General features: G+C 33.1%; 1 protein-coding gene across 1 annotated transcript in view; it reads left to right on the top strand.

Moving 5' to 3' along the window:
- The window catches only part of Caps2 (calcyphosine 2), a 43,885-nt gene continuing 16,453 nt past the window's right edge, over window positions 1-27,432 (top strand). Inside the window, 11 exon segments of the mRNA XM_027929793.1 lie at window positions 1-102; window positions 2,702-2,751; window positions 5,091-5,136; window positions 5,228-5,350; window positions 6,495-6,671; window positions 11,015-11,128; window positions 14,684-14,751; window positions 19,596-19,691; window positions 25,223-25,297; window positions 26,261-26,356; window positions 26,448-26,541. Of these exon segments, the coding sequence (XP_027785594.1) occupies window positions 1-102; window positions 2,702-2,751; window positions 5,091-5,136; window positions 5,228-5,350; window positions 6,495-6,671; window positions 11,015-11,128; window positions 14,684-14,751; window positions 19,596-19,691; window positions 25,223-25,297; window positions 26,261-26,356; window positions 26,448-26,541 (1,041 nt within the window).

A 27,432-nucleotide genomic window follows, 5' to 3' on the forward strand; every position in this document is an offset into this window, starting at 1 on the left:
ATGAAAAATACGGGAACTTGAATGGATTTAGAGGTAAAAGGAGTGGCTACTTCTCCTAGGAGCCAATCTCAGCTACTCCTGAGAAGAAAGAAGCCACTACAAGTATGTAAATAATCTAGTTTTTCTCTTTCATGATGACTCATTAAATAATTTTATGAGTCCTTTCTTCATGCTTTGATAACTAATTATATTCACAAATATTTAGATTAATGTTTCCTAGATTTGAAAAATGGAACCACCGAAATTGAAGTTAATTATTACTTGAAAACTCACTGAGTTAGTTTTTTTTAAAATCATGCTGATCATTTTATTATTGTTACTTAAAAATTATCCACGTGTCCATAAAAATTCTAAAAGAAGAAGCAATAGTAGAGAGAAGAACATATCAATATTTCCTTCATGAGTATGTGCCCTATTACATTTTGATGGGTTTATGTATAATTGGTACACTATTGCAAACTGCAAATATAATTTTATGTTACTTTTAAAATGCATTTTCTATATTATTAAAAACTCTAAAAATGTGTTTAGTGGTTATATAATATATAGTACAATTTATATTCAGAGGAAGTTTTAGAAGATCATAAACCAAACTTTTTAAAAATGTACACTAGTTTTATTTAAAATAGAATCTCTGTGACTACATTCTTTTGAATTTTATTTTTTTATTTATAATGTGTTTAGTGCAATTCGAAGTGCTAAAGACCCAACAATAAATGAGATGTAATAAATGATCCTGTAGTTAATCTTAAAGATTTATGATTCCGAGTGTTAAATTCAACTAAAGAAATAGCTACAAAAGTGTAAAGGCAGAAAGAAGATTGGTTTGGCAAAGGTAGAGAAGGTTTCAGTGAAGAATGACATCTGTATGCACTAGAATTAGCATTTGATTTGCAAAAAAGGTGGAGAAGGGAAGCAGGGTCGTGATGACTGCATGCTCAAAAGGATAGAAGTACAAATATCCAACTTGCAATTTTTATATTTAAACCAAAATTAAAATTTTTGTAGAATATTACATTTTCTATTAGCAATGCAGGAAGAGAATCCAGGCTTTTATTATTAGGACCTTTATTCTTCTCAGCCTTCACAATACCACTGTTGTAGATTTCATCAATTAATTAAGTGAAATCTTAAAGTTACTTTGTCCCTGCATCCACATAGAATTGGATAAATGGGACATTTAATTTAAAGGTATATGAAAGTGATACACATCTCTTTGCTATTTTTATTATAGATACTGAATACCTACTGATTATCATTGACCATAATAAAAGTCTGAATAACATATAAATCAAACTGTGAACCTTAGAGGTGGGCACTATTATTTGCCTGCTGCTTTTAGATATGCAAGAACTCAGGTTTCTAGAGATTAAGTGACTTGCTAGTACTTTGAACTCTAGTTCTGACTTCAAGACCTGTGATCTTTAGTTTAGGTTAAACCAGCTCCCTATATGAATGGGTGAATGCTTTGGAGTTCTTATGGTTTACTATTTTACAGTTTAAAAATTTCAAGTCATTGATAATTTGGGTCGAAGCCCTTCTCACTAGTTAAAATATCAAGCATGGTATTACAGCCTTTTCCTCTGATTACTTGGTTATCAGATTATGGAAACTTCAGGGTTTTTTCCCCCTCTGGTTAATTATTAGGAAGATATCAATGTTTAAATTCTGAAAATAATAGCTTCTGTAATTACCTTTTTCTGTAAAAATAAAACCTGCCTTATATCTTACTAACTATATCTAGTGGTAGAGTTAGGGGACATGTTTATGCTTATCTTGAACTATTGTTTTTTTTTTAATTAATCCCAGATTGTTCTTACAGTTTATTAGCCAGGTGTCAATATAGTTGAAGCCTAATTACTAGGTGCTATTTCTGGAGTGTTTTAAGAAGAATAGTATTTAAAAAATGAGAACATATAAGCTCTTTAAAAAAAATCTGATACTTATTAGTACAAGTATCATCATTACAAACACTAACAACAGATAAATAGAGATAAGAACATGAAAAATTGTTCAGATCCCAGGTTAGGCAAGGGGATATAAGTTAACATGATACCTTTATGCCTCTATTACATGTTTATTTTTTCATTTAAATGATTCTTTTAGAATCTTGCCATTTCCATATCTTAAATATTAGAATAGTATTTGAAACAATGTCATATTAAAGTTGATATTGAGTTAAATTTGTATCTCTTACTCTGATGGTAAATTATAGTCATAAATTTCAGTCTTGAAAATAACAGCCCATGCTTCTATCAATATTATAAAAAACACCCGATTAGATAACATTTCAGCAGTAAGTTGATTTTGGTGGAAGTGGTTTTCTCCCTTTTCTTTTCATCTAGCTATCTCCTCATTCTTCAGAACTCCCTTTAAGGGTTGCTTTCTGGTTTGCAAAAATTTCCTTAATTCCCTAGAGTAGGATGGGTACACTTGCTACACGGTTGCTCTGTCATAGACTTATTTTTCTTGTTATTGTTTGAGTGATGTCTTCTCTAACAGACAGTGCTATATGGGTAATAATTGTCTTGCATATATTGTTTTATCTACGCCTCATAGACAGCAAGAAGAGCTTAATAAGTATTTTTATAGAGAGTTTATTGAAAGAAATTATAATTAGTTTCGCATTGATACATTGCTTGTCATTTAAAACATAAAGGGTATATGCATACTGATTCTAATTTTTATTTTTAAATTAAAGCAAGGATGGGTTTCCAGATCATGGGCAACTCCGAATCCCTACTCACCTATGTAAGTAATATTTCTTTACATTTGAATTGGTTAATGGGCAAATATTTATGATGCCTTGCCAAGTTAAGAATGAAAGAAAAATTATGTGTGTACCTATGTTTGGGAACTACAGAAAAACCTATTTGTATATGGAAGTTTTAAAAATTATTATGCCAAAATCATCTTGTGATAGAATGGTAGGATTATGAGTAAAACTTCTTTTGTTTTATTGTCTTTAATATTATTTTCCTGAAAAAGGTAAAATATTTACTTATTAAGAAAATTCCTATTCCCTAAAGACCTAAAAAGAGCATACTACAGGTATATTGCTACATCAATGTTCATAGCAGCACAATTCACAATAGCTAGACTATGGAACCAACCTAGATGCCCTTCAATAGATGAATGGATAAAAAAATGTGGCATTTATACACAATGGAGTATTACTCTGCACTAAAAAATGACAAAATCATGGAATTTGCAGGGAAATGGATGGCATTAGAGCAGATTATCCTAAGTGAAGCTAGCCAATCCCTAAAAAACAAATGCCAAATGTCTTCTTTGATATAAGGAGAACAACTAAGAACAGAGCAGGGAGGAAGAGCATGAGAAGAAGATTAACATTAAACAGGGATGAGAGGTGGGAGGGAAAGGGAGAGAGAAGGGAAATTGCATGGAAATGGAAGGAGACCCTCAGGGTTATACAAAAGTACATACAAGAGGAAGTGAGGGGAAAGGGAAAAATAATACAAGGGGGAGAAATGAATGACAGTAGAGGGGGGTAGAGAGAGAAGAGGGGAGGGGAGGGGAGGGGGGATAGTAGAGGATAGGAAAGGCAGCAGAATACAACAGACACTAGTATGGCAATATGTAAAACAGTGGATGTGTAACTGATGTGATTCTGCAATCTGTATATGGGGTAAAAATGGGAATTCATGACCCACTTGAATCAAATGTATGAAATATGTTAAGAACTATGTAATGTTTTGAACAACCAATAATAAAAATTAAAAAAAATTCATTTTTATTATGATATTTTAAAATTTCAGTTTATTTTTAATTGAGATGTAAAATCATAAAAGTTAAATATATTTATGACTCCATAAATAACAAATAATTCACTAAATGAATTTGTGAAAGAAATATATAACATTTTTATTTTTATAATTGGTATAGTCAAATATATACCCATGCTCTAATCTTATTTTGAGGTATATTACAACTTAAACAAACTTATTAAAATTTGAGTTTTGGTTTAGAATATATTAATTTATGTTTTGTATTTTACATTTAAAATGAGCCAATATCTATAATTTCATGTGGTTCTACCTAGTAGATATCTGCTGCTTATCTGGACATAAAGAATTATGTTCAGATACAAGGTATTGAGTACTAAGATACAAGGTACTGAATATGTGGGAAGCAGTAGTCAATTATATACTGGTAAATATTTAATGACTGGTGTTCCAAAAGTGTATTACAAATTTACTATAATTTTTTTTTTTTACTTTTTTATTATAAATAAATTTAAGTGTATTTTAAGTTTATTATAACTTAATGATAAGAGGTATACGTAGCAAGAAGTTTACAAATGCTAGTAAAACATATAACTCTTTATTGTAGTGTCCAGTTAGCCAATTGTTGGTCACAGAATACTTTCTTTGTTTTTTATTGAACTGTAGCCAACCTGTTTTCACTATGATGAACCATTGTAGTTCCATGTGAACTAAAGTGATTTTTCAAGCTATTTTTCTTTACTGTAAAATGATATGAGTTATTTCCTGATAAAATCAATAATATTGAATATAGAAATAATTTTTTGTTATTCACTATTTGACAGCTGTGGACATGATGCACTCTTAATTTCATCCGCATTATTAACATTTTCTCCACCATACTTTCAAGTCTCAGAAATCAACAAAGTAATAAATCAAGCCCTGAGTCATAGCATTTGCCTATTTCATCATGACTGATTTTAGACTGTCCATGTCAAATCAGTAAATGCAAAGTTGTAAAGTTGGGCACAATTATATCACAATAGAGATACAAGAGTACACAGAGCCTCTGGAGTGTATAGTCCAGTGAAATCATTAGGAACCGATGAACTTTGAGTATTTATTACCTTTGTTCTTAATATAATTTATTTAATCACAAATTTATATAATTTTATTTTTAATATTGACTGCATTTAACCATCAGCCGAAAAATCCCTGTACATTTAACAAAAGATAATCACAGTCTGGTGGGAGCCAGAATACCATTAGCTTCAGTGTGGCTTTATATGTGATCTAACATATGTGATGTGCATTTATCAAAGTTTCATTTGAAAAAGTTATAAGATATATACTTATTTCTTTCAGGGTCCCACCACTTGATTTGGGAAGCCTTGTGAGCTCTGATGATGAGGTAATTTTTACTTCCTATTTAACATAATAAACACTTGACCACTATATTATACATAGCATATACTAAAATACAATTAAATTTTATTTTTTAGGATGATTTTTCATATATTCCACTTAATATGGTGCATAATCATTTTAACCCACCAAAGTCATCTGCTCTTGGTTGGGTCTCACCAGGTCAAATACCATACGCTCAGCATCATCTAAATGAACTGGTTAGTATATATTTGCTTATTACTAATTTTAAGAATTATAGTATGCATTATTAGCACCATATTTGATCCAGAAATTTTTGTTTGAAAATCTCAAACAATAACGATGGTAAAATAATTTAGTTTGTTTTATATTTTTTTCACACATTGGAATGATATTTTAAAATTTTCTTTTGTAAAATTGGTAAAATACAGCTATATTCTAATATATTAGGCTACTAGAATACTATGGAGTACATAAATAACTATACTTAATCCAATGTTTCTCCTTGGGGCATGTTTACATTTTAAACAATATCTAGTGAATGCAGGTTCTGACTAGTATTATTCTATGAATAGTACTTACCTTTCTATCTTTGCATATCTCCATCATATAGCTGGTTCTATTCATGCTTTTCTCAGTCTCATTTTTGAAAACTGCATAAGTATCCTAATTTGTATGTTGTTACAGATTTTGTCCTTAAGTTTTGCCTCATCCCTTTTTTTTTTTCCTGAGTTAAATTTGGATATCCTTAATAATTTTCAAGGAATGGACTGGTTTATATTTTCCTTTTGAAATGTCTATGCCTCTCTGGATCAATATGTATGCCCTTGCATTTGCTTAAAACTTCTTTTTGGTTCCTCTTATCCACTGGTTCCTCTTATCTATTATCTCTCATTCCCATGAAAATGTAGCATGGAATCAAATAATATCAGAAGGCAGAATATCTCAATATTTCAGAAATGGCAATCAGTGCTTCTCAGCATTCGTGATCTCCAATTCCTATAACTATTTTGGAAGACATGATTGACAATGGAAAACAAAAAAAGTGTCTACCTAAAACTTGTCAGAAGAAGGAAAAGTTTCTTTTTCTTCTCTCAAATTCTTTTGAAACCAGGATTGACCTTCAGCTGTGAAATCAAGTGTAAGATTATTGGTATTCAAATGCTCATTCTGAGCAGTTCTGTTGGCTCTTATTGGTCAGCAATGCCATATAAGCTCAAGGTTTTTAAATATCATCTCTGTTTAGACCATAGGTTATAATGGTCCATTTCTTAAACATAAATGGTGAGGTAAATGGTAAATCTGTTAATATCAATAAGGAAATTTAGTTATAGTAATTTATTTTTTTCTGAGAACAACAGACTTTTTTCTTTTTACCTCTAGGAACAGGACATAATACCTGAAAATTTGCCATCACCAACAGGCAAATACAAGCTAAAATATCAACCATATAAAACTGAAATGAAAGAGGGATATACACAATATAGTCAGAGAAGTTCAGAAAAGACAAAATCAAATATCACACATCAACAGCCTTCAAGAAACAAGACTGATGAAAAGGTAATAAGTGAGAGTTCTTAAAATTTAAAATTTAAAGCAAATAATTCATGGGTTATAGAAATCTCTTTCTAACAATAGCCAACATTTGTCTCAGTAGGCCAGGCCAATATTATTGTAATTACTTTACCTATATTAGCTAGCTTTTTCTACAAAACATAATGGGTTATTATGCCATTTTCTGAATGCAGAAATTCTAGCCTTATCTAGAATTATCTTTTCTGTTAGAAGCTTTTTACTTGCTTTGAGAATGGAGTAAGAATATGTATGTGCATATATATATTCTGTGGGAGTATAGTCTTTAAGTTTTAAAGTTGAAACCTCAGAATATATAGGGACCTATTTTATTCTAAAACTGCCATTATTTCCTGACTGACTTTTGCCTCATTTTTAGATTTTTTTAACCTTACAAATTGCTGAAATTGTTATGCTTTCATTAATATTTATTAGGTAAAAATTCAGCATTTATGGATATAAGAGCAAATTAAACGTGATAAGCTTAATGGTATTTCATAAACATTCAGGAAGTCAATCTTTATTTTTGGGAAGGCTTGAAAACAGTTTATGGTACTACAGGCCAAAAATAAGAGAATATTTGGATATGATTTTTAATTTAGTTAACCTTCTATAAGAATTATGTATTTTTGGAAGTTTAATGGTTTTACTTGCTTATTTTCCATAGGTTAAAAAAATTGAAATTTATAAGTAGGTGTGGCATTGCAACTATTTTTTAAAAATCCATGTATGAACTATCTAGGACTAAATAAATCATGTTTAGGTGAAAGAATAACAAAATTAATGAAATTATTTGGTTGCTTTTTATCATAAAACAAATTTCCAGATCTAAACATATGCAAACATTATCAGTTGATATCTATAATATTATTATAGGATAGTTTCACAACCTTTACCAAGCAGCCTTGTATTATTTGCAAAGTGTAATATTAAGATCACCGTAAATATGCTGGGACTGTAGGTTTCTGTAAGCACATGCTCTATTGAGTGGCAGAAAAATAGCTCAAAATATTTTTAAAGGGAAACTTTAATTTCTTGGAACACAAGTTCAGATGAGGACACTTGTTTACTTTTTGTTTGAAGAGAGGAACAAATATTATTTGCAAATCTCTCTATATGACTGATAAATATTTATCTAGAATGGATATTTTACAGAAGCCAATCTATGTGTATTTTCTGCTTAGATAAGATGTTGTTTGATTTCTTTGATTTTTTTTAAAACATACATTAAAAGGGTGAAATTATTTAACACATTTTTGGTGTTTTTGCAAAAGAGCTTTTATAAACAAAAGGTCTTTTAAAATGTGTAGTACTGTGATTATCAAGACTATTATATAATTGAGTTATTGATAAATTCTACTACAATTACATGAGTTAACATTATAATGTTTGGAAATAGAAGTCCTTGATTTTAGAAATGGGATCCCCTCTTTTTAGAGCAGAAAGAAACATGTAAATTGACTTTCTTTATTGAGGAAGAAAAGTTAAGGTTAGATGTATTTAGGATCCAGGGCATTAACAGAAGGCCATAGGTACTGACTTATCAGGCTGATACACAAGTTGACAAATCATCAGTTGGAACTTGATTCTAATGCCAAATTTCCTTTGTTGAGTTTTATTACCACTTAGTATAAAATGGTGGTGAATTTCTAGTTACCCATTTTTTTTTCTACTGAAAATGTACTCTCATGTGTGCATGTATATATTATCTGAAATACTGAAACATCTTTAAATAAAATATGGAAATTATTAAATTTCAACTTTAAGAAAATCATATTAATTCATTAATTGTATTTATTAATCAGGTTAGATATATCTTTTTCATCAGCTTTTTAAAAGACAAATGCCTTTTGGTTATAGAAATGATTTAATTCATTAATGTATTGTTTTTTTTCTTTCCACAAATAGTTATTGAATTTATTGAATGTTTTAACTATATGCAAGAAACTGTTCTGGGAATAGGGGAATAAAACAAACAAAAATTTCTGCTGTTATAGAACTTATTTCCTAAAGGAAAGAGATAGTAAGAAGAAAACATAATCAATCAATGCATTCCATAACCAACCAGCCCATTTTTGCATCACAGATGGTCATAATAAGAGCTATGAATAGAAGAGAATAGGGAGAGCCAGGATGTAGGTATGGGGTAGTAATTTGTTTAGGGTCAGCAGGGGAGACCTTTTCCATAAGATAGCATTTTAGCTCTCACCTGAGAGATGGAAACCAACCAGTCAGTAGAAACTCATGTTATGAGGTAGGAGTAACTGAGATGGTTTAGGAAATCTTGAGGAGCAGAATGTGGTCAGAGGAGGAAGGAGAGCTGGGAGAGTTGGGAGGAGACTGGGCAGAGAGTTAAAGGGAGCCTGGGAGCCAGATCACAGTAGCTCCTTACAGGTAACGACTTTGCCCTTTCACCCTGAGGCAGAAAGCTGCTCAGTTCTGTCAAGAAAGGGTTTAATTAAGAATATGGCAACTTTGGAAACAGGAAGACCTCTGGGAGATTGTCACAGTAAACCAGGCAGGATATAAAGATGATGACTTGGATCTAGGCGGTGGTAGCAACAGAATTGGATAAGAGGTGGTCTCATGACTTCAGATTCTGGCTAAGGTGGGGCTAAGAAGATTGGCTACAGATGGGTTGTAGGCTTGAGAGAAAGGGAAGAGCAAGAATGGCTGTGCATGAATGAATATGCAGGACACTATGCTAATTAAAATAAGCCAGGAGCAGAAAGCAAGGGCTCTATGTGCTTGCTTATGTGTGGTTGCCAGGGAGATGGGGAGATGTTGGTCAAAAGGTACAAAATTTCACTTACATGATAAATTCTGGGGAACTATTGTAATGTTGGTAACTATAGTTACTAATATTGTAGTTTTCACTTTCAATTTGATTGAAATTTTCAGTGTTTTCACACCTGTGTGCATAACTATTTGTGATGACGGATGCATTAATTAATTAGTTTGGTTGTGGTAATTATTACACATGTATATGTATAGCTAATCATCACATCATATACCTTGAATGTACACAATTTTATCGATTAAATAATTTAAAATGAAAAAATTCCTCTGAGCCTTTTGGCCTAAGCAGTTGACCTTCAGTAGAGTTGAGGAAAGACTATATGGAAGTATGATTTGGGGAGGTTAAATTTGATGTATCAAGTAGAAATATCACTCACTGCTTTCCTTTGGTAAAGTGTTAAAAACAAGGTGAAAAAAAGCTTTGCTTATGCTTAAATGTATCTACTAAATTACTTTGTTTATTTTGTCTAATGCTAAGCATCTTTTTGGTGCCCATTTAAATAAATCATTATTTAGGGAAAAGAATTATATTGGCAGTTAAATAAATCAGACTATTCAATATTCTCATAGATTGATTTCCCAGTAGTAAATGCTTTTCTGGCACCAGAGATACAGCAATAAAATTGACAAAAGTTCCTGACCTCATGGAGCTTATAATAGAAGACACAGGCAATAAATCATGAACACATATGTAATAAAATTTCATGTAGCCCACCAAAGTTCATGAAGAAAGAACAGAGTATGAAATTGAAGCGTGATCTTTCAGGAAGATCTAAAGTAAGAATAATCCATAGGATAAAAATTCTTGAAGTTTGTTAAGTTTTTGACAAGTTGCTATCATAATGAAACTTTTTTTTAGTTAAGTCATTATAAGTATATCTCATATTCATAGAAAAATTTGTCGTTCTGTCTTTTTGACAATCCCAAAGAATTCTTTACCTTAGAGAATACCACCATATTTTAGTATTTTGGTTCTGAATTTAATTTATTAATTTCACAATAACTCAACATGGACAGTAATAGTTAAAATCATTCTCTTATTTAATGTTTAGTTTGTCAGGTAATTTTTTTTGGGGGGTGGCTGGGTACCAAGGAAAATATTTTGTATTTTATTTATAGAGACATGGTCTCATTGTGTTGCTTAGAGCCCTGCTTTTGCTGAGGCTGGCTTTGAACTTGTGATCCTCCTGCCTCAGCCTCCTGAGACTCTGGGATTACAGGTGTGTGCCAGTGCGCTTGACTAGTCAGGTATTCTTTATAAGAATTGGGCATGTACCATCTCATTTAATCTTTTTGGTCAAGTAGTTACTATTGTTCCTATTTTATCTGAGTAAACCAAGGCACAAAGATAAAGTAGAAGAGCTGGATTCAAAGAGAGGCAATCAGATTGTCATAGTTTGTACTATAAAACTCCTATAAAAGTAATCTCTGAGGTATTTAGTCATTATCTAGTTGCTTATTTTGTAAAAATACAAATATTCAAAATATGTGTATAATGGTCCATTTATTGCTTCGTTATACAGTGTATACAGGGTGAAGAAAACAGTTTGGATGACCTCACAACTCTGGATAGGAAAGCCCTCTTGCAGAGTGACTATGTGCACAACTCTCAACATGTACAGCACAACGCAAGGAAATCAGATGCGGTCAGGCTTCAGCACTCTCTTATATGATAAGTCATTAGGATCATTACCCTCCAAGAGTTTACAGACTTAGAAAAATTGCAACAATTGAATTTGGGCTGAGATGAATATTCATTGATGTATAAATTGAGTTGTTATTTTTATAAATGATTAACTTGTGTTTGGTATATTTTCTGTGGAAAGTGTCTTGCATTTTATTTACAAAAATTTAGTTTATATTGTTCAAAATATTAATTGGCCACTTTTTATGTTAGTGGGCTTATTTGGTATCACATCCTCCCTTCAAACAGATGCCTAGTTATTGTTTTGAAATTCATAGGCTACTATCATTACAGAGATTCTGCCAGTTGTGGAAAAAGCCAGGAATTAAAGATGTTTTCTTTAATAAAATTGAAGCAAAACTCCAGACTTTCAATATTAACTTTCGAGTATGTATTTTTGACAGTTAAATAGATTGATAGGTGGTGCTTAGACCAGTTCTGGTATACACAGGTAAGTATCCCATGGTAAGGGGACCAAACTGCTTGAAGGTGGAGTGTGCTCATCCCCTAGAACCCCAGGTGATTAGTATCTTAGACATCCTGAAAAGGTCATGCAATACGAGTGTTGTGATTCTGCTTACGAGATGGGAAAGCTCTGGCTTAGATAACCCAAATAATAATAAAGCAACATGGATTTAGCTAGTTACATTTTACATTATCATTAAAAAAATATATATACACACACAACATATATATGCAATATATATACATATATCTGTGTATATACATAGATATATATATTCACTATATATATACATATGTTTATGTATGCACACTATATATACACATACAATTGTATAGATAAACTATTGTGTGTGTATATATATGTGTGTATGTGTATATACTTTTTTTAAACTTGAGTTGCAGTCACCTAGAATCAATATATTATGAATTGATAATGATGTGTAATTAATCTCTGGATCAGTCAGGCTAATAGTCTGTGGATGTCTCAAATTTATTGCAGTTCTTCCATTAAAATCACATGCATGTAGTTTTCTATGCATATTATTATTCACATATTTATGCTTAGTAGTATTACTTGGGTCATCGTAAAAATAACAAAATTATGAGGCAAAATAGTGTCCCCAATAAGGTATATTTTCTGAAGTTGTATTTGAGATGGATATCACCTATACTTAGGGCCCATTGGGTATTATTCTTGGTATAACCCAAAGCCATCTGGGTGGTAGTATATTTCTTTTCTTTGAATTGACATTATTAGTGACGATGTATATAAATTGACCATCAAGTAATTTGAGTTGCTTTTTTGCTGTAGTACTTGTTTATCTGTTTTGTTTCTCCATGGCAATGTGGATATGAGTAGGCTTTTCAGACATTTGAAATGATCACCAATGTGTTTTAAAGATGGAGGTACAAACTTCTTTAGCTACTTAAAGGAACAACAAGTAGTGACACTATGGTTTTTATGCCCCTCTCCTGGTGCTGTTGTTATTTTTCAGTGTTGTCAGCTCTTTTGTATTCCTGTGACTTCTGTTTCTAATCTGCTTTATGCTTTCACAGACCTCTAAATCAATGTGACTGGGGGTGGTTCCAATCTTCCCTACAAAGTAAAAACCACCATGAACTTTAGCACTGAAGGTGGCCCTTTGCATGGGCTCTAGGAGAGTCATTAATCTTCGTCTTTGTCTAGGTTTTGAGTTTTTCATCTACATTCTGGCTGGAGTGGATCTCTTCTGTATATAATTTCAATGTGTTTTACTGTCTGCTTTTTGAATCATCCTCAAGTATTATAAAATACTCTTTGCTTTAGCTGCGGGTTATATAATTTTCTTTTTTAATTGCCATTTTAAATTTACTATTAAATAAAAAATCATTATAGTGTGTTATGAACTTAGAGAATAGCATAAGAAACAGTCATGTATTAAAAGATATAAAAGCTATTTTGGGTATTTTTGGATATGTAAACAATACATCTTAAATTTCTACTAAAAAACACTAAATTCAATTATAGGCTAATGTTTATATAATAATGGCCACTTTTTCCAGTGTTTATTATATAAACATTCATAGAAATTTTCACTTTTTATTTTTATAATATGCTTTTACTTGATATTTTGTGTTAGTTTTAAATTGAACACCTTCCCTGAAGTTGCAAAGCCTCTGTCTTAAACAACATTATCTTAGTTGATTTTTTTTTTATTAGAGTCAATAATAGAGATATGGTAACTATATTCTAAGAATAGGACATGCATTGTTTTGACCTCTTAATTTTTAACTTCTTTTATTTTTCCCCTAAAGAAATATTTTAGTGTTTATAGTTGTGTAATCTCTAATTAGAATTGAATGATTGCAAATCTTCCAATTTGATATGACCTAAAAAGTAGTAAAAATGCTTTTAGATGAGTTGGAAAAATAAAAAATAGTATGAAGACAGTTTAATAAAACCAGTAATTAAGGAAAATTGATTAGATACTATTAAGGTATTATATACTATTATAGTCATCTTTTGCCTCACTGTGACCAAAATACCTGACATGAACAACTTAGAGGAGGAAAAGTTTATTTAGGGTTCATGGTTTCGGAGCTCCAAGGAGGAAAGCTGCTTAGCTCATGGCAGTGTTAGGAAGGAGAGGGAGGGGCAGAGGGTGGAAAAGGGGCTTCAGGGAAGAAGAAGCACCCTTCCAGGGCACAGGCCCAGTAACCCACCTCCTCTACACACACCCACCTGTCTATAGCTACCACTCAGTCATTCAAACTAGGATGGACTGACTAGGTTTCAGCTCTCACAGTTCAATCATGATACCTTTGAACATTCCTCCATTAGCACAGAAACATTTTGGGGGACACCTCATACTGAAACCATAAGACAGACATAGAAAAGATTATCTTCCTTTTAAAGATGGGAATTCTTTTGTTATGTATTAGATTTTTTTTTTTTTTAAACTGGGAATTAAACCCAGGGGTGCTTTACCACTGAGCTGTATCCGTAGCACTTTTTATTTTTTATTTTGAGATAGGGTCTTGCTCAGTTGCTTAGGGTCTTGCTGAGTTGCTGAGGCTGGCCTTGAACTTGCAATCCTCCTGTCTCAGCCTCCCCAGTTGCTGAGATTACAGGCATGCACAACCGTGCCTGTTTCAGTTTTAGATTTTTGATGTAAAGTTGAATGATTCTATTTCAGTTTCAGCATCTTCAACTGTGAATAGTTTTAGACTGCACTCTTTTTGTTTCTGTATTGGTATTCTTGTAGCAGGTTAAGATACATTTGGTAGGACATATCTTATTGGGAGTAATAAGGGGGGGCATGTCATATCCTTCTTACCCTTTATTCTGACTCCATAGCTTGTTGGAAATGTCTGATGATTTGTATTGAAATTTAAGTGCTTTACTTTTTAGAAAATGGTAACTTAAGATTAAATAATTAAAGCTTAAGTATGTTAATGATGGATAACAATCTGTATTTAAGAGCAACATTAGAAATGTTTATTTTTTTAGGATTTTGGTATTAATTCTTCTGCTTTATGGATAATAAAAATGTTTTTATTTTTATCTTCTCAGGAAATTGTGGCTGCAGAGAAGAAGAAACAGACCGTCACAGAGCAAATGATGATCGACCACTTATCTAGGTGAGAGTTAGTAACTGGTAATAGAAATCCATTCCAAAAGTTTTCATTGAATTTCATTTTCATGTATGATATACATGTCCCTGGTCACTCAAGGCATGGCTGACTTAGAGGTTCCCAAGCTCTCTCTTCATTGCACTCTTAGTGTCTTAGTAATTTTTTTCAGAGCACCCTTAGACGAATAGAAATACATAATAGTTCTATTTATTAAGAACTTTTTTCTAAACAACTTACTAAGTATCTATTTCCTAACAACTTTGTGGCCACATGAAAAAATGATGCTGATAAATTAGAAGAAAATATATTTATTTCATTCTTAAATTGTCACAGTTGCTTACTAATGGGTTGTATACATCTTTTAAGCACTGAACAATCTCTTAAATCTTAGAATCATTTAGGATCACTTTCTATTCTGCATTGATTTTCACATATTTGCTTTTTTATTACAGTGGTTGTAGAGAACTCTTGTAAAGATGTAACATCATTGAAGAAAGAATAACATAATCCTGTGTTGAAGCTGTCAGCTACTTTCAGCTAGTAGTTTATATGATATCCAAAAGATGGCGAATGCCTGTTTCCCTTAAAAATTAATATCCCGCAGTTCCCCTATGCAGTTTGAGAACTGTGAGAGTAATCTTCAAGAATTTAAAAGCTCCTTAGAAAACTATATAAAATTCTATTACATGCAGTGCTAAATAGTATGACAGCTTGTAAATATGGTAAGATTTTAGAAGAGGCTGGACTAATGCAGGAACTCTTCAAGGAAAAAGTAAGACTTAAGATCAACCTGAAAAAGTTGTTTATTTAGGAAGCGGAAAGAATGATAATCCTACAAGCATATTTTTTCAGTAAGTTCTTTGAAACAATTATTTTTATAGTCTATCATCCCATGGACTTGACTTATGTTTTACCTCTACTACCTTATTCTCTTCATAAGGTAAGTAGTCTCATCCGTATTGCTAGACAAATGGTGGTTTCTCAGTTCTCATTTACTTGGCCCATCAGCAACACTGGCTCCCTTGAAAGCTTACTTCTTTTTGAAACACTTTTTTCTCTTCTCTACTGACTTCCTGCTCACCACATTTGACTGTTTTTTTCCCCCTACTTTCCACTCCTAATTGTTTTCTGGTTCTTCTTCGTCTCCCCAGTCTTTAAATATGGCACTGCCTAGGACGTTTTCTGTATTTGCCTCCTAGTGATTTCATCTAGAATCATGCTCTTAAAAACATTCTGTATCCTGATGCATCTCTAATTTAAGATTTCAATTTAACAATTTTATTTTCCAGTCTGGGTTCTTCTGCATGACCCAGTCCTCTTTAATTTTCCTCTGTGGAAACTCCATTCTTGAAATTATTTAGGTCTAAATCCTGGTGTTGCCTTTAACTCATCTCTTTCATTCAAATTCTATATCCAGTCTGTCAGCAGACATTTTTCAGTTCCACCATTAAAATAAATTTATTCCTTCTTTTGCCACCATCCTTGTTTCAACCATTACCTTCTATCTCCTGGATTATTTCATTTATTTGTTAACTGCTCTTATTGTGTCTGCATTTGCCTCTTGTAGGTTTATTCTCAACCCAGCAGCTAGAATGAAATTATTAAAATTATTTAGACAGATCAAACCATCCAGTAATTAAACCAAACCAATAATAATAAAATTACAATGCTTATATGTAAGTATAAGTAATTTTTAGGAGCTTAAAAAAAAACAGCATTTTGGGCTGGGGATGTGGCTCAAGCGGTAGCGTGCTCACCTGGCATTTGTGGGGTGCTGGGTTCCATCCTCAGCACCACATAAAAATAAAATAAAGATGTGTCCACCGAAAACTAAAAATAAATATTAAAAAATTCTCTCTCTCTCTCAAGAAAAAAAACAGCATTTAATTTTTGCTAATGTGTCTTTAGATTTGCTGTCCAGACTTGGCTTAGATGGATGGATTTTACTTATTCCTCTGGCCAGTTATATATGAACAAAATAAATGATCACATCATTCTGAGCTTAGGTTGTAAGAGACCTCATATATTTCAATTTACCCTCTTGTGCATCTACCATACATGAGAGCAGAACAATACTTGGATAGCCAAATAGTCTCAAGTAAAAGATTCCTCTATAAATGCAGAGGGACTATTTAGCTTGGACCATTGTAGATTGGCAGATTTTGTATATCATTGTAGATCATCCACACTTTCATGAATCAGTGCATTTAAGATTAGCAGAATCATCCAACTATATATAATTAACCAAAGGAGGTCAAGTGGCTAAGCTCAAAGTCAAGGGGAGAGGAAGTACATTTCACTTATAATAAAGCCATGTTAAGGATGTGAATCAGGAGTGCTGAAAAATTGGGGCCAGTAATATAGTGTTCAGTCCCACCATTGATCTGCTTACTGTTAGACTTTGGAGTCCTGCTCCTCTCATCTGTCTACTCTACTTCTGGCTTGCTCCCTGCTCTGGAACATATCAGGTTCTACTAATGTTTCAGGTACTTTGCATATATTTTCCTCTCTGCTTAGAATGCATTTTCCCCATAAATCCATATTGCTGCTTGCTCACTTTACCTTTATTTAGAAGTCACCTTATTGAGATCTACCTTGGCTACCAAATAAGAAGTTATAACTCCCTTACTCAAATCTCTATAGCCTCTTACTACTTTGTTTTTCCTTCCATGGGAATTATCAATATGTAATTTACCTCTTACTTTACTTATTCATCATGTTAATTGTCTGCTTGCTCCATAAAGCCGGTCTCTTTGGAAGTTTTGTTCATTTTTGCTGCATTTCTGTTCCCTAGTGGAGTATCTGTACACTAAGTACTTGCTGAATGGGCAAATGAACGAATGAACTGGAAAAAAGGACTAATTAAGTCAGCAGAACTGAATTTTATGTTTAGCTATGTGACTAAAATTACTTTTTGAGCCTTCATATTTTCCTTCTGTGTGTCTTGATTTTAGCCTCTTCCAAAAGAACATTTAAGATTTCTATAACTCTAACATTCTTTATGTGTCTATTTAACATAGAACTGATACCTGTGAAGGTGTGAGAACAGAATAGGTGCCATTTTTTGGTAAATGCCAGCCTTCTTCACCAGGAAAATTAAAAAAAAATTATCTTTATACTCAGCTTAAAATTGTTTGGTTCATAACTTGGCACACAAATAGAAAGTACCTACAGTGTAAGGTAGAAATGCTTAAAGCTTTTCCTGAATGTTTAAGCAATTGAAGAAACTGAAAAAATTCATAAATTCTTCTATCTCTGACTTGCTGTTTATCTTTGTATTTTTTGAAGACTCATGATACCTTTTTCAAAAAGGCTTATGTATTTATTCTTTTAACCAGTTCATCATCAATTCATTCTGACTTGGGGTTTTGCCAGGGAAATAGGAAAAAAAGAGAGGGCAACAAGGTTGTTAAGGATTATATAAATTTGTATTTGGGTAAAGACAGAAGTAAGGATAGATTACCTTTCTGCCATTAAAATACTATTACCAATAATGATAAACCAAAACTGTAATATGACTCCCATATTCCTTACATTATTAAATGAAACTCCTTTCACATTGTAAGATTACGGTAGATTTTTCTACTTAATGGTGTTAAAGCCAGTCAATCTCCTAGTTCTTCCAGTATTTCTCAAATCCATTATATTGCATCTATTTTTAATGCCACCTTGCTATCTTTTTTTTAGCCTATTGCAGTGTTACCTAATAGCCTGTCATGACTCTGTGTTTGTTCATATTTCATATTTGGCAGAACATAATAAAATGGGAACAGGGAGGCATAAGCTCAGTGAGTGAGCACTTCACTAACACTAGATGATAGACACTCCTCTAAATAATATGTATTAACTAATTTATTTAATCTTCATAATAGTTATTTGAAAGAGGTACTATTATTATTATTATCATCATTATTATTATTATTGGTACTGAGGATTGAACTAGGTATTTAACCACTGAGCTACTTCTTCAGCCCTTTTTATTTTTTATTTTGAGATAGGTCTCACTAAGTTGCTTAGAATTTTGCTAAGTTGCTGGGGCTAGCTTTGAGCCTGTGATCCTGCTGCCTCAGCCTCTCTAACTACTGGGATAATAGGAGTGTGTCACCATGCCCAGCTCATTATTGTTTCTTTTATGAGTGAAGAAACTGTACCCTAAAGTCAAAAGACTAGATAAGGCCACACGCCTAATTTCTGGAAGAGGCAAGGGCTGAACCCAGGTATTCCAGCCCCAGAGTGTGTGTTCTTATCCCTGCCCTCTGTGCAGCTGCTCAGGTGTGCTGTGCTGCTCTAATCCTGCGGCCTTGTATTTGTTGTTGCTCTTCTCTTGATATCCTGACTCCCTTTCCTCTGAACAGCTACTTCTATTAACCTTTTCAGAGGCAGTGCGGACATCTCTTCTTTGAGGGCTTTGGTGGAATCTTTCTTATATATTCTTTTCCAGGATTTAAGTCATCTTCTGTTTGCCCATTGAATTTCTATTATCGTACTCATTACTTTATTCTTATTGCATTTTTATTCTTATTATATTCTTTACCAGTGTTTTCCTCTATCAGAAACCAGTGTAGTATCTATTTGTTTAAAGAGTAGTAAAAGAAAGACATGAAGCACTTAGCATCCTTCAAAATTTCAATTTATTTTTAGACAATAATTATGGAATAAGAGATAGGAATATTCAATTTTTATGGCCAATATTTTTAATAATTAAATTTACTCATTTCTGGCAAAATGTTATTCTAATAGTGATTTAAATTTCATTTAGTGTTTGATCTTTTCCAGCTGCTTAAAAATATATGAATGCTAGAGTAATGCATTATCACCTTGATTATTAGACTTCATATTTTCCTGTGTAGGGCTGTCATCAGTGATCCAGAGCAAAATGTAACCACTGAGAAACAAGAAACTACTCATCCTCTTCGACTTAGGAAAAGAACACTACATGAAACAAAGTAAGATTTTAATTATATGAAATGAGGTTGCACTATGTTATCAATGAATTATTAAAATATATCTCTCTGGGTAACATAAAAGGCTTTATTTGTTTTTGCTTTTTTATTTTATAAAGGTAAGTGAAATTTTTGGAGTCCAGATCACAGTTCTGCCACCTTAAGATGTTGGAAACCATACCTTATTATACCCCTTTTGCCCTATAATTTTTTAATTATAATTTAGGGGAAAATTTACGTAACCTTTAGGAGTAATATATGAAAATACATAACAGAGTAGCTCAGACATCTGTATCTGTGCAATATATTCTGTCCAAGTATCACTGATAAAATTAATATCAGTTCTAATTATTTTTTAATTTTACTTTGTGTGTTATAAAAACCTTTAGGTTGGTGTGTTAATCAGCTTTTATGTAATAATGAACTTAATAAGGAAAAAAAAAGCATATTTTGACTCATAGTTTCAGCTGATAGTGCTTGGCTCTGTGGCTTGGACCTGTGGCAGCACAGTACTTTACAGCAGGAGTGTGGCAGTTGAGAAACAGAAAAGTGGGGTGGGGTAGTGAAAGGGTCCAGGGTCCAGTAGGGTTCTTCAAGGACACACTCCTAATGACATAACTTCCTCTATCTAGGATACCCCTCTTAAATATTCTACCACCTCACAATAGCACCATGAACTGGGGAATGTACCTTTATCATATGGTCTTCTGTGGTACCTTTCAGATCCAAAGTATCACAACTGAAATGGACCAATATAGTTCACTGCACTTAAATTCCTTAGCAACTTCCCTGACAGTTGTCTTGTAGACTCAGTTTTAATAGACAGAAAATCTACCAGGATCTACAGTAGCTGTTTTGTATTTCAGTCTGCTATCTTTGTACTTTCCTATTACTTTTATCTTTTTTTCTCGTTTTAATTTTCTGAAAGCCTTTGCTTCCATATATTTAAATATTTCAAAGTATCATATATTATTCTGTTTGAACTTAAGTAAAAAATTACAACAAATTTAGTATGTTGAAATAACAGATTTATTCTTTTACAGTTCTGGAAGTGAATAGTCTAAAATTAAGGTGTTGGCAGGATTGGATTAAGTTTCAGGGGGCAATCCATTTCCTTGTACTGTGCAGTTTTTCAAGGTTGCCTTAATACCTTGACTTATGGCCCTGTCCTCCATCTTTAAAGCCATTAATGATTGGTCAGAGTCTTCTTATGCTACCTCACTTTGACACTCTTCTTTTATGGACACATCTCTCTCTTTGCTTCCCTCTTATAAAGATTAGCGTAATTACATTGAACATGCTTGGGTAAACCTGGTAAATTCCATATCTTAAAAGCCTCACAGGCCTTATCTTTTATTGGTGGTGGGGACTACTGGGAATTAAACTCAGGGGCACTTGACCACTGAGACACATCCCCAGCCCTATTTTATATTTATTTAGAGACAGGGTTTCACTGAGTTGCTTAGCACTTCACTCTTTGCTGAGGCTGGCTTTGAACTCGCAATCTCTTGTCCCAGCCTCCTGAGCTGCTGGGATTACAAGCAACCTTGTCTCTTTTATTATGTAAAGTATTTGCATGTTCTAAGCATTAGGATATAAATATCCTTGGGGGCTATCATTTATCTATCATACATCTAAACTTACCCTTTAAATTAAACTTTTATTGAAATAAAGTACACTTTACAAAGTGCACAAATTTTAATTGTACAGCATAAGGATTATGCAAACCAAAATACTCATGTGCCAAAGTCCTAGATCAAAAACAAAGCATGATCAGGACCCTGTAAACCCTCTCATGCTGCTCCCCAGTTACTGTTCACTTTCTTTCTCATGCCAGGTGAACCTTTGTATCCTAACATCATAGATTAGAATTGCTTGGTTATGAGCTTTATATAAGTGAAAACACAAAATTTGAACTCTGTGTCTACCTTCTTTTATTTCCCCTAATATCAGTCATTGATTATCTGCCTTCTTTTATTCAGCATTGTATTATCCATATTGCTATTAATAGTTTTCCCCATTGCTGTTATACAGTATTTTGTTATACAAATATGCCACTATTTATTCATAGATGTTGATAAATATTTGGCTATGAATAGTGCAGCTATGAACTTATTTGTGCATGCCTTTTAGTGAACATATGTACTCATTTATGCCGAATAAATACTTAGAATTACTGGACCATTTAGTATGCACATGTTAGCTTTAAAAGATACTGGTAAATAGTTTTTCAAGCTAATTGATGCAATTTACATTAGATGCAATTTACATTTAGTTACAGTACATTTTTTTGGGTACTGGGGATCTAACCCCAGGGGTGCTTAACCACTGAGCCACATCCCTAGGCCTTATACATTTTTCTTTTCTCTCTCTTTCTTCCTTCCTTCCTTCCTTCCTTCCCTTTCCTTTCCTTTCATTTTCTTTTTCTTTTTCTTTCTTTTTTTTTTGAGACAGAGTCTTGTTAAGTTGCTGAGGGCCTTACTAAATTACTGAGGCTGGCTTTGAACTTGCGATCCTCCTGCCTAAACCTCCTGCTGAGATTACAGGTGTACACTACCACACCCTGCTCTAGTTGCAGCAGATTTTTTCAGTGCTTGGTATTGTCCATCTTTTTCATTTTAGTTCTTCTTATATATATGCACTGGTGATTTTAATTTGCATTTCATGGGAGGCTAATAAAGTTGAGTATTTTTTCATATATATATATATATATATATATATATATATATATATATTGACCATCCTGATATTCTCATATGAATTTTAACCAATTTACCAATCTTTTCATATATATGTGTGTATATGTATACATGGATATATGTGTATATATATATATATATATATATATATATATATATATATATAAATTTGTGTCTTTAAGAAATATGCCTACCACAAAGTCACTTTCATTCTTATAATGTCACTGTTTCATATGTGACATTGGATAAATGATTTCTAGACCTTTTCTTCTATCTCATCTATTGTTTCCCTGTACCTATCTTAATTGGTATTCTTTATATTAAAGTAAATACCTAAATCTTGCTTAAAGGTAATCTAGTTCCATGAAAAATCTTATAGGTGCAATGATTAGATTTATTGAATTTATAGATTTCATCCTCTCTTTCCTTCTTCCAGGAGAAAAGAACTCTGCATAAATTTAGAAGCAGGGATTGGTATGTGAGGGCAGCCTCTTCTCTCCCCTTTTTCTTGGGAACAGCTGTCTGCAGAAGCACACATTTTACCTTAGACATTAAATTTTTACAGGATCCACCTTTAATGGAAATAAGCGGGTTAGTCTTTTTCATTGTAGAGTTAAGGACTTAGCTTATTATTGTTGCATACCTAAGACAAGGTTTCCAACAGCTTTATAAAATTCATATTTGGTGTTCTATATGCATGGTCTTCTTTCATTATTGTTTCAGAACTTGGATAGAGAAAAGTGTTTGTGCTTCTTCTTGGGCACCTAAAACCCAACATTGCACTTTGCATTTAATAGTTTCAGTGTATTTACTTCTTTTATCTTTTGAAGGAGACTCTAGGCTCCTTGATGCTGTTACTACAACCTATTGCCATTAAAGAGAGTTCTGTTCACTGCTGAGAAGCCATGTAATACAACGATTAAGAGCAATCTTTTTTCTGGCTCTGCCATTTACTAATCATATGGCCTTGGGCAATTTACTTAACCTATTTCTGACTCTGTAAATTTGTTTTTTAAATGGGGACAATAGTACTTACCACACAGAGTTATTGCAAACATTAAATAAACTAATGCACATTAAAATGACTTCCCATTGACTGGTTTCTAGGAAGTCCTCAATAAACGGTGGCTGTTATTGCTGTTATTTTCTCAGCACTTAGAATTGTTCCTGACATGTAGTGAGCATTCAATAGATACATTAACGACAGTGGATTAAACTGAATTGGGAGGACTAAGCTTGCCTGTCTCCTCTATGTGTTCACAAATTCTCATTTGATCTGCAGGCTGTTGTTTTCTATCTCCTGCTTCCTTTTTTGTAGAGACCTAGAAGTATAGAGGAACTGCTTTTCATGATCTCACACACACAATTTATATTATTGCTATTTCATTATACCTGTAGTTTTATTGGAAAAATATTAAATTATTTGGGAAGAGTACTAATGATACATCATTGAAATCTTCAAATCTCTTAAGAAAAAGGATATTAGTTATAGTGTGCCAAAGTGTGTGCATTTGAAATTTGTTTCATATTTTTAAACAGTTTTAGGGCTGGCACACTTTATGAGATCATTTAGTTCTATCTGAAGACTATAAGGATTAAGTAACCAATAGACTTAATTCAAGACTTGAACTTCATCCAGCACTCTTTCCCACTGTGTTATTTTGGAAAGGAATACTTTCAGCTTCCCATAACTGAAAACCTGACTGATAATGGCTAAATGAGTCAAGATTTATTTTTCTTATATATTGACTTCTTGGAGGCAGTTATTGGTTGGTTTTGACTACTGGCTCAGTGATGTTGTGACCTTGGACTGACTTTCCTAGATCTTACTGGCCCTTCTGACATGGATGCTTGATGGCTGTCGTGGCTCCTGGCACTAATACCCTTTCATGTTCACAAGCAGGATCTCTTTTCAGGCTACTGTCTCATCCAAAAAAAATGAAACTCTCCCTAGAAGCTCATCGGCAAAACTAAGTTTCTTAGTCACCCCTACATTGCAGAGGCTAAGTCTCACCCCAGACCCACGCGGGCAGTGGAATTTGGGTTTCCTCTGTGTGTAACAGGCTTGCTGCGAAATAAAGCAAAGAGAAAACGGTGAAGAAACTACAGGACACAGGAAGTAATTTTAGGAAGGATGGGGAGAAAACTCAGCTCTCCGATCTTAGGGATCAAGCTTCCACCCTGAAAAGAGAGCAAAAGAGCCCGTGCATGCTTTACTTATATGGGGGAAGCATCAAAGGTTTTCCATGGAATGTTCTTGGCCAAATAAGATAGGAGGTGTGCTGTCCAGTTTCCAGTAGGTTACACCCCACTCTGGACCTATGAGAGCGGTCTCAGTAGCCAAGCAAAGACAGAGGTCATGTGCCTTGTGCAATCCATTGAGTGGGAGGAGCCACAAAATAGTTTGCAATGCCAAACCTAAATCTCCCTGGCTCAAGGCTGAGTGAAGACGCTCAAATCAGCTCAAATAAGCTCAAATAATTCACAGGTGGCCTCCACAGCTAAGCAAGAAAATTCTCTGGTCCAAGGGAAGCGGAGGAGAGGAAAGTTAGAAATTTTCAGGTGGTTCAGTGCCAGTCAAAAATGTGTCTTCTCTATTCAGTATTCACTTCTATAGCACTTTGATACCATGGATTCTAATATAAAAGTCATTTGTGTGTTACGTACTACATCAGTGATTTCTTCTGTGTCTGGTACATTAGCCATCTGAAAGAATTTCCTATCTTTATCTAATATATGATGCTCCAAACCATTACCATAATCTTTCTGTATATTTATCATGTATTTTAAATATAGTACTTTAAAAAATTATTGACAAAATATATTTTTTAACAGGATAAGAACCCACTCTACATTAACTGAAAATGTGCTTTCTCATAAAGTACAATTTGATGGTAGGATCATATCGAGGTAATTGTGATTATATTAACTTTTTAATTCTATGATTATAAAGGTATATTCTCTTTTCACCTAGAAACAATAATGAGATTGTACAAATTTGTACTATTTAAGTGAAAAACCATGAATTTAGAAAATACATTTTTTAGGTTATAGCTATTAATCTGTTATAGAAAATATAGGAAATATGAAGTTCTAAGAAAAATATCTTAATTAAAAGTTATTTAAAAAGTAATTTAAGGGCTGGGGTTTGGTAGAGCACTTGCCTAGCATGAATGAGGCACTGGGTTTGATTCTCAGCACTGCATATAAATAAATAAAATAAAGGTCTATTGAGGACTAAAAAGTAATTTAAAATATCATTTAAAAAGAAACTTAGAAGTGAATTTATAATACATATATTACTACTAGAAGGTTCTATATTACTTGTCTTAACTTCTATGTAAGATACTTTATGTAATTTTAATGATTTTAGTTAACAGTAGATTAATGATGGAGCAAATGACAAGGAAGATGATTTTTGGATCTGTTATCTCAGTCTTATAAAATTCCATTAATACATAATGCTGCTTGATTTTTTTTGTGTGTATTTCTGACAAAATGTGCATTTTAAAATTATAATACTTTTCAGTGATTTTAAGTCTATCCATGAAAATAAAAGATAATAAATGCATGTCTTTGAGTGTCATCTTGCAAATTCAGTATTTTATAAGATGTTTTACTTTGTTAAACATCTGTGTTGAATTAGTAATCTACAGTGTGACATATCCATACTTATATCTGCATAAGGAAAGTATCTTTTTCTTCAGTCACATTTAACTTGCAAGCTGTGGTGTGGAAACCTATAGCTTCCCATAACCTTCCCTCCTTGCCAAAACTCAGGTTTATATTATCCCCTCTTGAGATGCACAGTTTTAGTTTACAATTAATTTAAAAATTATTCTGTTTGAAAACCTTGCTGTCATTCTCTTCCAGAAATGGACGTGAGGCCTGCCGAGAACTTATTGGGTTCTTTTTCACTCATGACCAGTCTCTGACAATGTATGAGTATCGGCAATTTGGGAAAAACAGGTATGTCATCAAACATTGTTAGAACTCTCAAGATAATTATTTCTGGGAGAAACTGAATAACTTTACTTCTTTTTTTTCGTCTAACTTCTAGAACAAATGTGCTTCCTTTTATTCAAAAAAACATTTATAGTCATCAGAGTGGACGAAGAAAAGGAAAACCATACCAACTTGGTGATTTTTATACTGTAAGTTACCAGTATTGTGTGCAAGTGTTTAATACCAGATGTTGGATTATGTGGAGTCCCTCTGGGAGCAGAGGAGCAGAGCTTCTAGTCTTGAGGTTTTTTTCCTTTCCTTTTTATTGAGCAGAGACATTTGCGTGAATGGGCTAATGGTTGATGTTTCCTCAGAGGGTTCTGCTTCTCAGGCCCAAATATCAGTGGCCTGAATCTAAGCATAGCATTTATTTACCATAATCCCAACCATTCTACAATGTAGTTTTATTCAGGAGAGCTTGTCTTTTAATACTTTTAAAATCTATACAGGGTTATATCCTTGGATAAGTGGCCACCTCGATAATATAAGCAGTAATGCTTCAGCTAGAGCCGTGTTCCCTGATGGTGCCTGGTTTCCTCTGTAGAGGTGCAGTGGCCTCTGGACCTGTCATATCATTGGTAACCTGTTCTTTTGAGTTTCACTTCTTGAAAAACTTCTGGCACTGGTGAAATGGAAGGGTTTCTTTCTTTTGGATCACAGATGCTATAATTTATGTAGTACTTTGAAATGTTATTTATTATTTATTGAAGTGTTGGAGAGTGAACCTAAAACCTTGCCTATCATTAAATTCACACATTATATAATGAATAAAATAAAGCACTGTCCATAGTAATCATTCATTTGATAAATATATATGCATATGCTAAACACTGGATATAGACCCGTGGAAAAGTTAGATCTGTTCCCTGCTTTTGTGTCACTTATTATCTGATGAGAAACAAAGTCAGAACGGGAGGGATAATATGGGGCCAAATAGGAGGACTAATGACCCAGGTTTGTGGGGCCAGAGAATATTTCCTGGAAAAAGTGTCCTCTAACCTTAACTAGGAGTTACTTCAACTGGGATGGGAACATACCCA

The sequence above is a fragment of the Marmota flaviventris genome, chromosome 3 (genome assembly GCF_047511675.1).
Source record: "Marmota flaviventris isolate mMarFla1 chromosome 3, mMarFla1.hap1, whole genome shotgun sequence".
In the NCBI taxonomy this organism is placed as follows: Eukaryota; Metazoa; Chordata; class Mammalia; order Rodentia; family Sciuridae; genus Marmota; species Marmota flaviventris.